Source organism: Lepisma saccharinum, chromosome 5, assembly GCF_977018435.1.
Source record: "Lepisma saccharinum chromosome 5, izLepSacc3.1, whole genome shotgun sequence".
NCBI lineage: Eukaryota > Metazoa > Arthropoda > Insecta > Zygentoma > Lepismatidae > Lepisma > Lepisma saccharinum.
The window spans coordinates 69,251,591-69,266,871 of record NC_139233.1 but is presented as its reverse complement, the minus strand read 5'-3'; the positions used below and the strand labels follow the sequence as shown (position 1 = coordinate 69,266,871).

The 15,281-nt window shown below is 38.4% G+C and overlaps 2 protein-coding genes across 2 annotated transcripts; both read left to right on the top strand.

Annotated features, from left to right (window-relative positions):
• The first annotated feature begins 630 nt into the window (after positions 1 to 630).
• LOC145988060 (uncharacterized) lies at positions 631 to 1,194 on the top strand. Its single transcript, XM_083122897.1, has one exon. It carries the CDS (start codon positions 631 to 633, stop codon positions 1,192 to 1,194), a length of 564 nt encoding a protein of 187 aa, XP_082979023.1.
• A 6,775-nt stretch (positions 1,195 to 7,969) lies between these two features.
• LOC145988059 (uncharacterized) lies at positions 7,970 to 8,812 on the top strand. Its single transcript, XM_083122896.1, has one exon. It carries the CDS (start codon positions 7,970 to 7,972, stop codon positions 8,810 to 8,812), a length of 843 nt encoding a protein of 280 aa, XP_082979022.1.
• The last annotated feature ends 6,469 nt before the right edge of the window (positions 8,813 to 15,281 follow it).

Here is a 15,281-nt window from a genome sequence, read left to right as displayed (position 1 = left end):
CGAATAACATTTTTCAGCTAGCCTATAGGATGTGGGCTTTTTGTATCTTATTCAGTGTGCAAACGTATTTAATTACTGTATAATGCCAAGTGAATTAAAGAACTTGTATGATGCAAATTTGTTGCTGTATCCGTTGATCCAGCCCTATGGTAAGGTATTCAATATGGCGTCATCCCCAGAGGTGCTAGTTTTCTTTGTTGGTGATACCTGGAAGGAATCTACACACATTTATGGTCCTCCGCATTCCGGATATAGTGACAGTTTGTTTCGTGCAGGTCAGTGATCATCAGTTGTGGCAGTGCTAATTGTGACAGTGTTACAGAACAAACAGTGTTTTTCGTTTGTACGCATACAGGTTTTCCGCGCTTTCGTAACGAACATTGTTTGAACGCATTTTGCAGTGACCTTGAACTCGGTTGCGATTACAGTAGCATTAATCGTCACGGTACGGTGGAATCAGCTGTTTCAGGAACTCTTGTTTCGTCGTAGGATGATGATGCATTCTCTGTTTCTTCACCACCGTCGTGGGAGGAGGGAATGACTTTCTACGCTAGCATCAAAGAAGCAAATCGGTGAGTAAGTCTGGTTCATTTTACATTTCCTTCCTTGTATTTTCCTTACCTTGCAACCATGGCCGACATTCAGCGTCTTATCAAAGAAAGAAATGCATGCAAGCGCAAACTCAAACGTATAGCTTCGTATGTTGATACTTACGATGAAGCATCAAGCAACATTCTAACAATCAAGACTCGCTTGGAGCATTTAAACGAGGTTTGGCTAAAATTAGAAGAAGTTCAGGGCACCATTGAACTGCAATCAGTCGAAGGTGAACATGACGCGGCAAGAGCAGAAATTGAACGCATGTACTTTGATTTGAAAACAAGAATGCAAATTTTGATTGACAAGCATGTCACAAAGCCAGTTTCCCCTGAAACTAAACAATCTGCATCACGAGGAAGTACGCAGGTGAAACTTCCGGCAATTGCATTACCACATTTTAGCGGTAATTACACGCAGTGGGTGTCTTTCAAGGACACGTTCGTGTCGCTGATACACAACAATGTAGATATTTCAAATGTTCAGAAGTTTCAGTATTTGCGCGTATCGTTGAAAGGCGAGGCCTTACATCTAATTCAGAATTTGTCAATGACAGAAGCAAATTACGCTATTGCTTGGGAGCAACTCAATGAGTGATACGACAATAAAAGGTTGATAGCAGTGTCACATGTAAATGATATTTTACATATCAATCCAGTTGTAAAGGAGAATTGTCAGGAACTTCGTGCATTTACAAACAATGCAGTTAGCTCTATTTCAGCGCTCAAAATGATAACTGACGACACGTCGTTAACTGATATAATTTTAGTTCAGCATTTTGTTTCAAATCTCGATCCTGCAACGAGAAGAGCATTTGAACTAGAAAGTAATGATACTGAATTTAGCACATTAGATCATCTCTTTAGTTTTCTAGAGCACAGATGCCAGGCTCTTGAAAAGATTAATCCAGTTACGAGTGAAGGTAACAAGGTACAAATATGCACAAACAGTACAGTGCTAAATGTCAATAATCTTCGAAGTCATATGTTACAACAGATTCTTCATTGTGCATGTTTTGTAAAGCAAACAAACATCGCTTATTTTCGTGTGAAGCCTTTAAGAAAGCTTCTATTTCACAAAAATATAAATTGTTACGTGAGAATCGCGTATGTTTTAACTGTCTTAGCAGCAGGGACCTGTAACGTAACGCAATTCATTGGTATTTGTCACCGTTCCGCGTTATTTCCGTACCGGGTACCGCGTACCGGCCCAAGTGCTGTGGACCGTTCCAAGGAAAATACCAGAACCTCTTGGTAAGGCGAACAGTAACGCTTCTGCTATACCGTTCCGTTCGTACCCGAGAGTGCTTCGGGGACGACAGCTTTGGGTACACAGAGTGGAACGTTAAAATACCCGTACCAGAAAGCATGGAACTTGTTCCTTATCTGAATGCCGGTTCCGTTACGGTACGTACCTCTCCTTAGAATCATACCGGTACAAATTCATGATGGGTATATCTGAACTTTAGGATCGGGTACAATTGTAACAAAACCTATTTTCAGCAAATCAAATGGGTATTGAATGGATCAGAAAATATATGTCACGTAACTCTTCATTTTAAAACTTTCATTGTTGAATTCTTGAAAAATCGATAAGAACTAATATTAATTGAGGTTGTAGGCAATAAAATATAAATTGTATATATATAAATAAATATGGAATCGTGAGATTTGTTATTAATAATGTTACCTTTATATAACCAATACACGTAATATTGGGTGCAAGGTGAACATATTTAAAAAAAATATTTTCAAGCAAGATATTGAAAGTTCGCCATGATGATAGTTTATGTAATTAGAATATTACCAACTAATAATACATGTGGAAAAAAGGGAAAGTTAATGTACGCCATATTGAGTAATGTTACCATCTAAGTTACAGATCTGAAATTCGGGTTGACCTGCCATTGCCAATCAAAATTATTTTGGTAAAACTGGAAATTAGACGCCATATTGAAAAATGTCACTTCTTAAGATAGAGAAGTGAAATTCGGTTTGGTGGTAGATCTTGCTAATTAGTGCATGTTAAATCAACATGATTGTTGAAAACCGGAAGTTGATGGACGCCATATTGAAAAATGTTACTTCTTAAGATATAGAAGTGAAATTCGGTTTGACGGTAGCTTATCTGAATTAGAGCATGGAAAATAGACATGATTGTGGAAAACCGGAAGTTCATGGACGCCATATTGAAAAATGTTACTTCTTAAGATAGAGAAGTGAAATTCGATTTGGTGGTAGATCTTGCTAATTAGTGCATGTTAAATCAACATGATTGTTGAAAACCGGAAGTTGATGGAGGCCATATTGAAAAATGTTACTTCTTAAGATATAGAAGTGAAATTCGGTTTGACGGTAGCTTATGTGAATTAGAGCATGGAAAATAGACATGATTGTGGAAAACCGGAAGTTCATGGACGCCATATTGAAAAACGTTACTTCTTAAGATAGAGAAGAGAAATTCGATTTGGTGGTAGATCTTGCTAATTAGTGCATGTTAAATCAACATGATTGTGGAAAACCGGAAGTTGATGAACGCCATATTGAAAAATGTTACTTCTTAAGATATAGAAGTGAAATTTGGTTTGACGGTAGCTTATGTGAATTAGAGCATGGAAAATAGACATGATTGTGGAAAACCGGAAGTTCATGGACGCCATATTGAAAAACGTTACTTCTTAAGATAGAGAAGAGAAATTCGATTTGGTGGTAGATCTTGCTAATTAGTGCATGTTAAATCAACATGATTGTGGAAAACCGGAAGTTGATGGACGCCATATTGAAAAACGATACTTCTTAAGATAGAGAAGAGAAATTCGATTTGGTGGTAGCATATGCTAATTCGTGTATGGCAAATCAACATGATTGTGGAAAACCGGAAGTTGATGGACGCCATATTGAAATATGTTACTTCTTAAGAAAGAGACGTGAAATTCGGTTTGACGGTAGCATATACTAATTCGTGTATGACAAATCAACATGATTGTGGAAAACCGGAAGTTGATGGACGCCATATTGAAAAAATGTTACTTCTTATGATAGAGAAGTGAAATTCGGTTTGGTGGTAGATCTTGCTAATTAGTGCATGTTAAATCAACATGATTGCGGAAAACCGGAAGTTGGTGGACGCCATATTGAAAAATGTTACTTCTTATGATAGAGAAGTGAAATTCGGTTTGGTGGTAGATCTTGCTAATTAGTGCATGTTAAATCAACATAATTGTGGAAAACCGTAAGTTGATGGACGCCATATTGAAAAACGATACTTCTTAAGATAGAGAAGAGAAATTCGATTTGGTGGTAGCATATGCTAATTCGTGTATGGCAAATCAACATGATTGTGGAAAACCGGAAGTTGATGGACGCCATATTGAAATATGTTACTTCTTAAGATGGAGACGTGAAATTCGCTTTGACGGTAGCATATGCTAATTCGTGTATGACAAATCAACATGATTGTGGAAAACCGGAAATTGATGGACGCCATATTGAAAAATGTTACTTCTTATGATAGAGAAGTGAAATTCGGTTTGGTGGTAGATCTTGCTAATTAGTGCATGTTAAATCAACATGATTGTGGAAAACCGGAAGTTGATGGACGCCATATTGAAAAATGTTACTTCTTAAGATAGAGAAGTGAAATTCGGTTTGACGGTAGCTTATGTGAATTAGAGCATGGCAAATTGACATGATTATGGAAAACTGGTAGTTCATGGACGCCATATTGAAAAAACGTTACTTCTTAAGATAGAGAAGTGAAATTCGATTTGGTGGTAGCTTATGGGAATTAGACCATAACAAATCAACATGATTGTCGAAAACCGGAAGTTGATGGACGCCATATTGAAAAATGTTTCTTTTAAAGAAAGAGATGTGAAATTCGGTTTGACGGTAGCATATGCTAATTCGTGTATGGAAAATCAACGTGATTCCGGAAAACCGGAAGTTCGTGGACGCCATATTGAAAAACGTTACTTCTTAAGATAGAGAAGTGAAATTCGATTTGGTGGTAGATCTTGCTAATTAGTGGATGTTAAATCAACATGATTGTGGAAAACCGGAAGTTGATGGACGCCATATTGAAAAATGCTATTTCTTAAGATATACGAGTGAAATTCGGTTTAATGGTAACTTATGGTAATTAGTGCATGGCAAATAAATATGATTGTGGAAAACCGGAAGTTGGTGGACGCCATATTGAAAAATGTGAAATTTGGTTTGATGGTAGATTATGGAAATCACAGCATAGAAAATCAACATGATTGTGGAAAACCGGAATTTGGTGGACGCCATATTGAAAAACGTTACTTCTTAAGACACAGGAGTGAAATTTGGTTTGATGGTAGCTTATGGGAATTAGAGCATGACAAATGAACATGATTCTGGAAAACCTGAGTTTGATGGAATTCATATTTAATTTTTAATAAATAAAAACTAAATCGACACTCAAATGTATTTCTTTTTCAACATGGCGTCTATCAACTTCCAGTTTTGCAGACATCATATGCATTGTCCATGTTCGAATTAGCAAGCGCAATAATCTAACCGTGTTTCACTTCTTCATCTTAATAAAATGCATTTTTCATTATGCCGTCCATCGACTTTCGGTTTTATAATATCATATAAATTGACCATGGTTGCTTATGTTAATTAGAACATGGTCAATTTATATGATATTATAAAACCGAAAGTCGATGGACGGCATAATGAAAAATGCATTTTATTAAGATGAAGAAGTGAAATACGGTTAGATTATTGCGCTTGCTAATTCGAACATGGACAATGCATATGATGTCTGCAAAACTGGAAGTTGATAGACGCCATGTTGAAAAAGAAATACATTTGAGTGTCGATTTAGTTTTTATTTATTAAAAATTAAATATGAATTCCATCAAACTCAGGTTTTCCAGAATCATGTTTGCCAGGCTCTAATTCCCATAAGCTACCATCAAACCGAATTTCACTGCCGTATCTTAAGAATTGACGTCTTTCTTTATGGCGTCCATAAACTTCCGGTTCTCCAGAATCACGTTGATTTGCCATTCTCTAATTAATATAAGATACCATCAAGCCGTGTTTTACTCCTCTATCTTAAGAATTAACGTATTTCAATATGGCGTTCACCAACTTCCGGTTTTCCGGAATCACGTTGATTTGCCATGCTCTGATTCCCATAAGCTACCTTCAAACCGAATTTCACTTCTCTATCTTAAGAAGTAACATTTTTCAATATGGCGTCCATCAACTTCCGGTTTTCCACAATCATGTTTATTTGCCATGCTATAATTAGTATAAGCTATCGTTGAACCGAGTTTCACTTCTCTATCTTAAGAAGTAACATTTTTCAACATGGCGTCCATCAACTTCCGGTTTTCCGGAATCACGTTGATTTGCTATGCTCTAATTCCCATAAGCTACCTTCAAGCCGAATTTCACTTCTCTATCTTAAGAAGTAACATTTTTCAATATGGCGTCCACCAAGTTCCGGTTTTCCGGAATCACGTTGATTTGCCATGCTCTAATTAGCATAAGCTACCGTTGAACCGAATTTCACTTCTCTATCTTAAGAAGTAACATTTTTCAATATGGCGTCCATCAACTTCCGGTTTTCCACAATCATGTTGATTTGTCATACACGAATTAGCATATGCTACCGTCAAACCGAATTTCACGTCTCTTTCTTAAGAAGTAACATTTTTCAATATGGCGTCCACCAACTTCCGGTTTTCCGTAATCATGTTGATTTAGCATGCACTAATTAGCAAGATCTACCACCAAACCGAATTTCACTTCTCTATCTTAAGAAGTAACATTTTTCAATATGGCGTCCATCAACTTCCGGTTCTCCAGAATCATGTTTATTTGCCATGCTCTAATTCCCATAAGATACCTTCAAGCCGAATTTCACTTCTCTATCTTAAGAAGTAACATTTTTCAATATGGCGTCCACCAACTTCCGGTTTTCCGGAATCACGTTGATTTGCCATGCTCTAATTACCATAATCTACCTTCAAACCGAATTTCACTTCTCTATCTTAAGAAGTAACATTTTTCAATATGGCGTCCATCAACTTCCGGTTTTCCGGAATCATGTTGATTTGCCATGCTCTAATTCCCATAAGCTACCTTCAAGCCGAATTTCACTTCTCTGTCTTAGAAAATAACATTTTTCAATATGGCGTCCACCATCTTCCGGTTGTCCGGAATCACGTTGATTTGCCATGCTCTAATTACCATAAGCTACCTTCAAGCCGAATTTCACTTCTCCATCTTAAGAAGTAACATTTTTCAATATGGCGTCCACCAACTTCCGGTTTTCCGGAATCACGTTGATTTGCCATGCTCTAATTAGCATAAGCTACCGTTGAACCGAATTTCACTTCTCTATCTTAAGAAGTAACATTTTTCAATATGGCGTCCATCAACTTCCGGTTTTCCACAATCATGTTGATTTGCCGTGCTCTAATTAGCATAATCTATCTTCAAACTCAATTTCACGTCTCTACCTATTTTAAAAGTAATGGGGCCTACTGCACATGCCTCCTAGTAACAGGTTGCCTGAATGACGAATATCGACCTTCTGCGCAGGTCGTTGTAATTAGTATAATTTACATGAGCTTGTTGAAACTAATTGTTTCTATCGTTAATAGTTTGCCAGAGTGACGGTCTTCAAAATTTTTGCATAGCTGATACCATTATTAACAAATTAATGAAAGATAAACTAGATAGCATTTATACATATTTTTCGGATAAATAAAATCCAGAAAGATCACGAATTACTTTTTTCTAAAGTTATTATAATTAGTTTTAAACAAAGAAGTGTATATTTATCGGTATTCCATTTGCTGCTGTGGAATTTTGATTGACAGTAAACTGTTATGATACGTACTGTAAGTTCCTGTTACAAATGTTACCCGCTTCATCCATTTCTATCCAGGTACCGGTATTTTAATAACAAGCGCTGGTCATAGTGCTTCAGTACCGGTTACCAACTTGTGGTTCCATTTCGTACCCGGTAGCCACCGTTCAGGTACAGTATGTACGGGTACGATCGTACCCGTTCCATCCGAGACCCGTTCCACTCAGTACCTGAAGCGAATGGGTCGTTGAGTAACGGTACACCTAATTTACCCAGGTTGTAGGTAGGTCCAATCTGTCCGGTACTGTGTGGAACGCCAATGCCATTGTAACGCATATCGATAGTTCCGTTCGTAACTTGACAGCGTTACAAGTTGGGTTACGTTACAGGTCCCTGCTTAGCAGCAACAATTACGTTTCGGCACAGTGTAAGAGTGTGCAAGCGATGTAAACAGAAGCATAGTACTTTACTTTTCGTAGATGAAGGTAAATTCAATGTAAACCAGCAGCGTGAAATGTCATCTGGGGGTCACGTGAACCCATCTTTGGTACATAAAACAAGGGATTCTTCACAGCATTCAGATCAAGCGCCTCAAGTTTCTTATTGTTCAATTAAGCAGAAAAGTACTTCACAGGTGTTACTTGCTACGGCAATTGTTCAAGTACAAGATATAGCGGGCAATTGGGTCAATTGTCGTGCTCTCTTGGACGCGGCGAGGCAGAATAATTTCATTGTTGAAGATGTTGTTCAAAGCAATCGTCTTCGAAAGGTAAAGCATCCAGTTCCCATTCAGGGAATCAACAATTCGTCAGCTGAATCGAGTCATTCAGTAGAGATCCGTCTGAGATCTAATAATAGCAATTTTACGACAAGTATTTCGTGCTCAGTGTTGCCAACCATCACAGGACTAATGCCTTCAAAAAAGGTTGATGCATCTGAATGGAACATTCCAACAGATATTCGTTTAGCAGACCCAAACTTTTGTTCGCTGGGCAAAATACAAATTCTGCTTGGTGCAGAGGTTTTCTTTACCATTGTGAAGCCTGAAAAGAGAACAAAACCAGGAAATTTCCCCATTCCTCAAGATACAGAGTTTGGATGGATTATTGCAGGAAAGATTCCAGCAACGTCTTCTAACAACAGTATTACTAGGTCATTTTCCACGAGAAAGGAATATTCTCTTAGCTCGCAACTGGAACAGTTCTGGATCATAGAGGAGATCCACACGAAACTGCAATCACCAGAAGAAATTGCTTGCGAGCAACATTTTCAGCGAAATGTGACACGAGATGAAAGTGGCCGTTATACGGTCAGGCTGCCATTATGTAAGGATCGTTCAGTGTTAGGTGACTCTTAACACTCTGCATTAACTCGATTTCACCAATTAGAAACGAGGTTTCAACGTCAACCACAATTAAAGGCTGATTATACAGAATTTATGCAAGAATATTACCAGTTGGGACACATGGAACCCATAGGAAATTTAAATGATGTACAAACAAATGACAGAACAAAATTTTTCATTCCGCATCATTGTGTTTTCAAGGATTCCAGTACAACGAAAATACGTGTTGTTTTTTATGGGAGTTCGCCATCAACAAGCGGTGAATCAATAAATAGCATACAAGTGGTTGGACCTACCATACAGGAAGGTTTTTTTTCCATTGTTCTGAGATGTCGAACTCACAAGTTGGCATTAGTTTCTGATGTAACAAAAATGTATATAATGATACACATACATCCAGATGACAGGTCACTGCAATGCATTCTGTGGAGAAACTCTCCTCAGGAACTCATAACAGTATTTCAATTGAATATAGTCTCGTATGGGCTTACATCAAGTGCCTTTTTAGCAACTAGATGTCTGAAGCAGTTAGCCGAAGATGAAGCAGTTAACTTCCCACACGCATCTCAAGTGTTACAGCGTGATTTTTATGTTGATGATTACGTTGGAGGAAGCAGTAGCGTGCAAGGTGCGTTACAACTTTATCAAGATCTATCAGAACTTCTGAAAAGAGGAGGATTCATCTTACGAAAGTGGTGCTCCAACAGCACTGAAGTACTCAACGCTATTCCAGAATCACTGAGAGAGACTCAAAGTCTTATTCATTTTCATACCGAGGGTGTTAAAACTCTAGGCGTTTCATGGAATCCCTCGGCAGACACTTTCATGATTAACATTGGAACCAAGTCTGTTAACATGATGTCACACAAACCAACCAAACGTCAAGTAGCCAGTGTTATTGCCCAGATATTTGATCTAATTGGACTGCTTTCACCAGTAACTGTAATGTATAAGTATGTTTTACAACAGTTGTGGCTTCATAACATAAACTGGGATGATCCACTTCCAGAAAGCCTGCAAGTTGAATGGGTTCATTTTCATTCTCAGCTACCAGTCATCAGTGAAATGCAAATACCACGTTTCATCCTAACACCTGGTTGTGTCAAGAATATACAAATCCATGGCTTTTCCGATGCATCGGAGAAAAATTATGGCAGTTGCTTGTATGTTCGTTCAACGAACGAAGAAGGTTACACCAAAGTTCACTTACTGTGCTCAAAATCACGGGTCGCCCCCATCAAGAAAACCACTCTTCCTAGACTCGAACTGTGCGCTTCAGTCTTATTGGCCAAATTACTCAACAAGACTCTCCCAATTTTGAGACTTAATATTAACAATGTTTATGTGTGAACAGATTCACAAATAGTTCTGGCATGGCTCAGATCGCCAGCAAGCAGATGGAAGCCTTTTGTATCCAACAGAGTAGCGCAAATTCAAGAATTTACTCAAACTTATCAATGGAGTCAAGTTTCTTCCAAGGATAATCCAGCGGATTTAATCTCCCGTGGAGTTAAACCTCAAGATCTTCATCATCATTCGCTATGGTTTCATGGTCCAGCTTGGTTGCAAGAAAATGAAACGTATTGGCCATCATCATCATCTGACACAAGTCTTAACAACAAAGATGTTCCTGAACAACGAAAGCTTCCTGTAACCACACTGGTGTCTCATCTGCAAGCAGAGGCAATAATAAACAATTTTTCTACATTTTTCAAATTGTTAAGGATTGTAGCGCTCTGTAAAAGATTCATTCGCAATTGTAAAAATGCAAGTAACAAACAATGCGATCCACTTACTTCAATTGACATTGAAGATGCTACTCAAACGTGCGTCGTTATGACACAAATTTCGTGCTAACAAAATATAACACACAGGACTTTCCTGAAGTAACTTGGATTCTTGCTGTAACACGATTATGCCTTGTTTCCATATTAAACACACTATACTTGCTAACCAAGGCAGGTTTATTTTCTTAAATTAAAAGCACTTTACACGTTACGTTTCCACCCTATATCTCACGGATTCTTGTTATTTGGATAGCAACAAAACTGTAGGATCTCTCCCGATAAGGTTTTTCCCTGCCGTTTGGTAGGAGACCTCGTGGAAGTTCCACCTAGGACAATGGGCCTGCCTGTGCGTTGGTGGCCCTATACTATGGTGTGATAGTACATGACGGTTTTTCGAGCTAGTACGAGTTCGTCTGCTCTGGAATATTGCTGGGTCGGGAAGGTCCTACGTTTTGCTCAGCATCCACTGTTGTTATGCTGGGGTGGACTTGGCCAGCTTGCCACAGTAAAATTACAGTAGTAACAGTAATACCTGAGATTTTCCCATGTCACTTCAGGCAAATGTAGGTGTATAATGAAGTAAGTCTTGATAGCCAGTGTGTAGGTAGGTATGCAGATAGTAGGTATATAATGTAAGACCACCAACGGTTCTTCCTTTTGGGTCTGCGAAGTAATTCTTGCAGGTTAGGTTGAGTGATAGGTATTTCAAGTACTTTGTGCAATTTTTATTACCTTAGATTTAAATATAAATGACCGCGGTGGCTCAGTCGGTGTCAACCTCCGTGGCGAAGTGATTAGCAGAGCGCGCTACAACGCCAGGGGTTCCGGGCTCGAGTCCCGGGTAAGACATGGGTATTTGTGATTGTCTGTCCTGAAAAGTCCTGAAATAGAAATGTAAAATGAAATGATGTGAGTGAATGAAGTGTGATGGGGGAAGCTTCCGCTTAGGGGCTTTCCTTAAAAAGAATGTCGGTAATGCGTCTGACTACCATGCTAAAGGTCCCGGATTCGATCCCCGGCCGGTTCAAATCCGGGAACTTTTCTAACGTTGGAAGCGGCCCCGGCGCCCAATGACATGGGTACCTGGGGGGTAAAGGCGGGCAGGGACGTGATGCTGATCACATCACCCCCACTCACGACCGGAGCAAGAAAGTGTGGGGCGCTACCCCCACACCCCCTATATGCCTTCATGGCATGGTGCTAAGCATAGGGGAGTACTTTACCTTTATGTTTTTTAGATTTAAATATGTCAGTATTTGCAGACTCAAAAGGAAAAATGGTGTATTATAAGAGATCGCTGTGGACATGAAAGCGAGATCTTGTTATACACAGATGCAATCGACATTTATATCGAGTGTATTTGCAAACGATATATCAAGTCGATTGCAGTTGGTTCTCCGGTGCAAGGTTGTAAGGTACAAATTGCCTTGCGTCCCTCTTCCAACTGAAAAAAAGAGGCCCTCACAGATGGTAGAGACGTTGACGGCGTTGTGAGGCTTTGAACTGACATGTACCTGTACCAACGCTAGTTGACCCCGTCTTTTCAGGACCTTGAGAGGCATAGATTACCCACGAATCATATCAGATGGAAAGCACATCAGACGTCTAACTTAACGGCCTCAAAATCAACAACGCAAGGATCCATTCTAGGTTCCGAATTGTGGAATCTAAACTTGGAGCCATCTCGCAAAAATTAGGAAATCTTTCGGAGATCAAAAGCACAATAGACTTTGCTAGATCACGTAATAATTGTTATGGAAGGTAATTCAAGAACAGAGTTGGAAAGATAGATCAGTATTGCAATAAACTCTCTCGAGGACTTGTGTGATACGGCGAAATTGACGATTGCCACCCGAAAGAACCACTTTATAATCCTAAAGGGTAAGCTGAATGCTAATAAACACCCACAGATAAAACTCCGAGAGAAATCTTAGTAGAGTAAAATAAGCTAAAGATGTAGGTGTGAAATTACGAGAAATGCAACGATGGCATGGATTACGTAACTTCAAAAGCTAAGCCTATAATAAATAAATTGGTAGCAATAGGTTCGAACACATTCATTCAGACCATGAATGTCATCTCGCTTATTAATCCATACATATTCATAATCTACAACGCGATAGTTTCTTTCGACGGACCAACCTGTGAAGACTACATAAAATATAAAACATATGTCAAAAATAACATCATCACAAATGACCAAATAACCAAACACAGAACCGCCATATACTGGTGCAAGGAAGGCCAAGAAGAGAGAATTTTTAAAGTAATTTGCAGATATGCCCCTACCATTGGAGAATTAACTCGCAGATCATCCAAAAGTGGAAGGAAGAATGGACTAACAGCCCCCAGGCATGAATCTGTACCACTTCTTCCCATGTATAAGAGAAAGGCTGATAACGATAGATTGCTGTCGTTGACGTCTCCAATGACGAACCGACACTTCCCTTACGGTAAATGGTCGACCGGATTCAGTTTCCAAATTCCTCAGCACACAAAATAACTTTATGTTTAAGTGCTGCATCATGAGTGATGCTTCTGTCTCTCCATTTTTAATGTCCGATTGATGTGCACTTTGCAAAAGCTGACTCATTGACCACCTATTTACAGGAACACCAGCATAAGAACAAATCACAGAGCTCACTACTAAAATGGACTGACTGTAGTGAAATGTTGATTGTTCTAACACAACAAATTTAAAGGAAACAAAATTTCGTTAAGGGTGATTTTTTTTACCCATACTTCTACTTCGGTAAAACATCGAGGAGAAAACTTGATTACTGAAATTTGCAAATACTTCATTCTATATTACACTAATGCCATGGTATATTTACCTACAGGGTTAGAATTCAGGCCCCAGTCTCTTTTCCCCAGGAGCACTGGCGTAAGTAGGATTTTTTTCGTGAGAGGTTGAAATTGTACCGGTTCCTGCATACACAATACGATATTTCATATTTTTAGAATTTTCCTCTCTCAAAATGGCAAAGGGGTATTTTAAGTAGGCTTTACTTTGTCACTCATGTTTTTCGCCGAGTTCTCGCTGCTTTTGAAAATGTTGATTTTCTCCAAATTTCGGATGGGGCTGTAGCCTCTTCAGCCCTCCTCTGCGTACGCCAGTACTCAGGCGCCAGCCTTTTTTTTTTTTTTTCAAATATGGTCTAAGAAAGCCATGAATCCAACTAAGATAAAGCTACACATTTTGAAGTATGATCTTAAAGCATTTAATTTATTAATTGGATTGGATTAAAAGCAATTAATTCTTGCGCGCGAGTAGCCCTCCTCAAGAAGGCTCAACTGGTAACATCATGATAAACTATGCAATAATTCTAATATATGGCCGACTCTACCATATCGCCACAGATTTTAAAATTCGGCTAGCAACAGTGAAAGAAATATAATGGCATGTTTATTGTTATGATATAATATTACACGTGATACAGAAAACACACAAACATTAAAAAACACATACTGTGCTCGTTATTTTTTTTTAAAAAAATGGGTAATGGAAATTTCCATAAGCGAACTAGAAATATTAAAAAAAAATAATAATAATAATTAGCACTGAATTTGAAAATTCAGGCAGCAGGTGAAAATTTTCAGGCGTCCTGTATTTTTCTACCCCTGTTTATGCATATACTCTCATCAATACGCATCAAATCCAAAGTTCATCTAAATTTTCAATATCAAAGACCCGAGAAAAAGGTGAACCTGAAATTTGAAGAAATACGGTATTTAAATTTCATAAAACTTTTGCTACCGTAGGCCTGAAGATTTTGTATCCATGCATTTTGAGATGTAAATTTTAACGAACGGATCGCGGCTTTCCATTCTGATCTCGCCCAGACCCCGCAATTAGTTGCTACGCCAATGGATAACAATGTATAATAATAACTAGAGCCTGGAAGTTTGGCAAAATGCCTCTTGCATATATTGATAAAATTTTTCCGGATATACGTTTCTTATGTTGTTTCGAATGTTTTAGAAGCCTTTTCATTTTGCCTATTTTGCCTATTTGGGACCCCACTGCCTATTTTTAATTATAATGCCTTTTTTTGCATTTTTCAATGAAATTTGACCATTTTTTAAAAAAAATGTGTATATAAATTATTTTTCTCCCAAAAGACGTTGTTGGCATTTATTTTTCTTCCGTTTATTATGTGAATAATTTTCGCCTTATTTAAGTAATATTGAACTCGTACATGTTTCAACATTGCTGAAGGAGAAAAGTGTGAGAAAAATGTATTTCATGCTCAGTTAGGATATTGCCTTTCGGTTAACATTTCCTTGTGCATGATTGACTGCTGAAGTGGAGCGGTTGATGTCAAACACAAAGAAGATATTTCTGAAATCTCCCTCTCGAACCTGAAAATTTAAGGAAGTTGCACCTGAGCTTAGTTTACCTCCGCAACCAGTCTTGACCAGATGGGGAACCTGGATATCAGCAGCTATATATTATGCTAACAACCTTGAAAAAATCAGTGAGGTGATAGATGCTCTTCCAGAAAATGAAGCGGCTTCAATTCGTGAAGTGAAAAACTCCTGTGCTATTCAAGTTTATTTGTGCACATTATGGTGCATTGCCAGAGACAATTACAATTATAGCATCCATGAAAATCTACGAGGAATCTATGCAGCAGATGATGGAAGTGCCAGGAGAAAAGGGGTCAGCTGTTGCGGAAAAGTGTAAACGGGTA

What these genes read in the sequence shown, in the direction of transcription:
- LOC145988060 (XM_083122897.1), top strand. Translation starts at nt 631, where the DNA reads ATGGCCGACATTCAGCGTCTTATCAAAGAAAGAAATGCATGCAAGCGC.
- LOC145988059 (XM_083122896.1), top strand. Translation starts at nt 7,970, where the DNA reads ATGTCATCTGGGGGTCACGTGAACCCATCTTTGGTACATAAAACAAGG.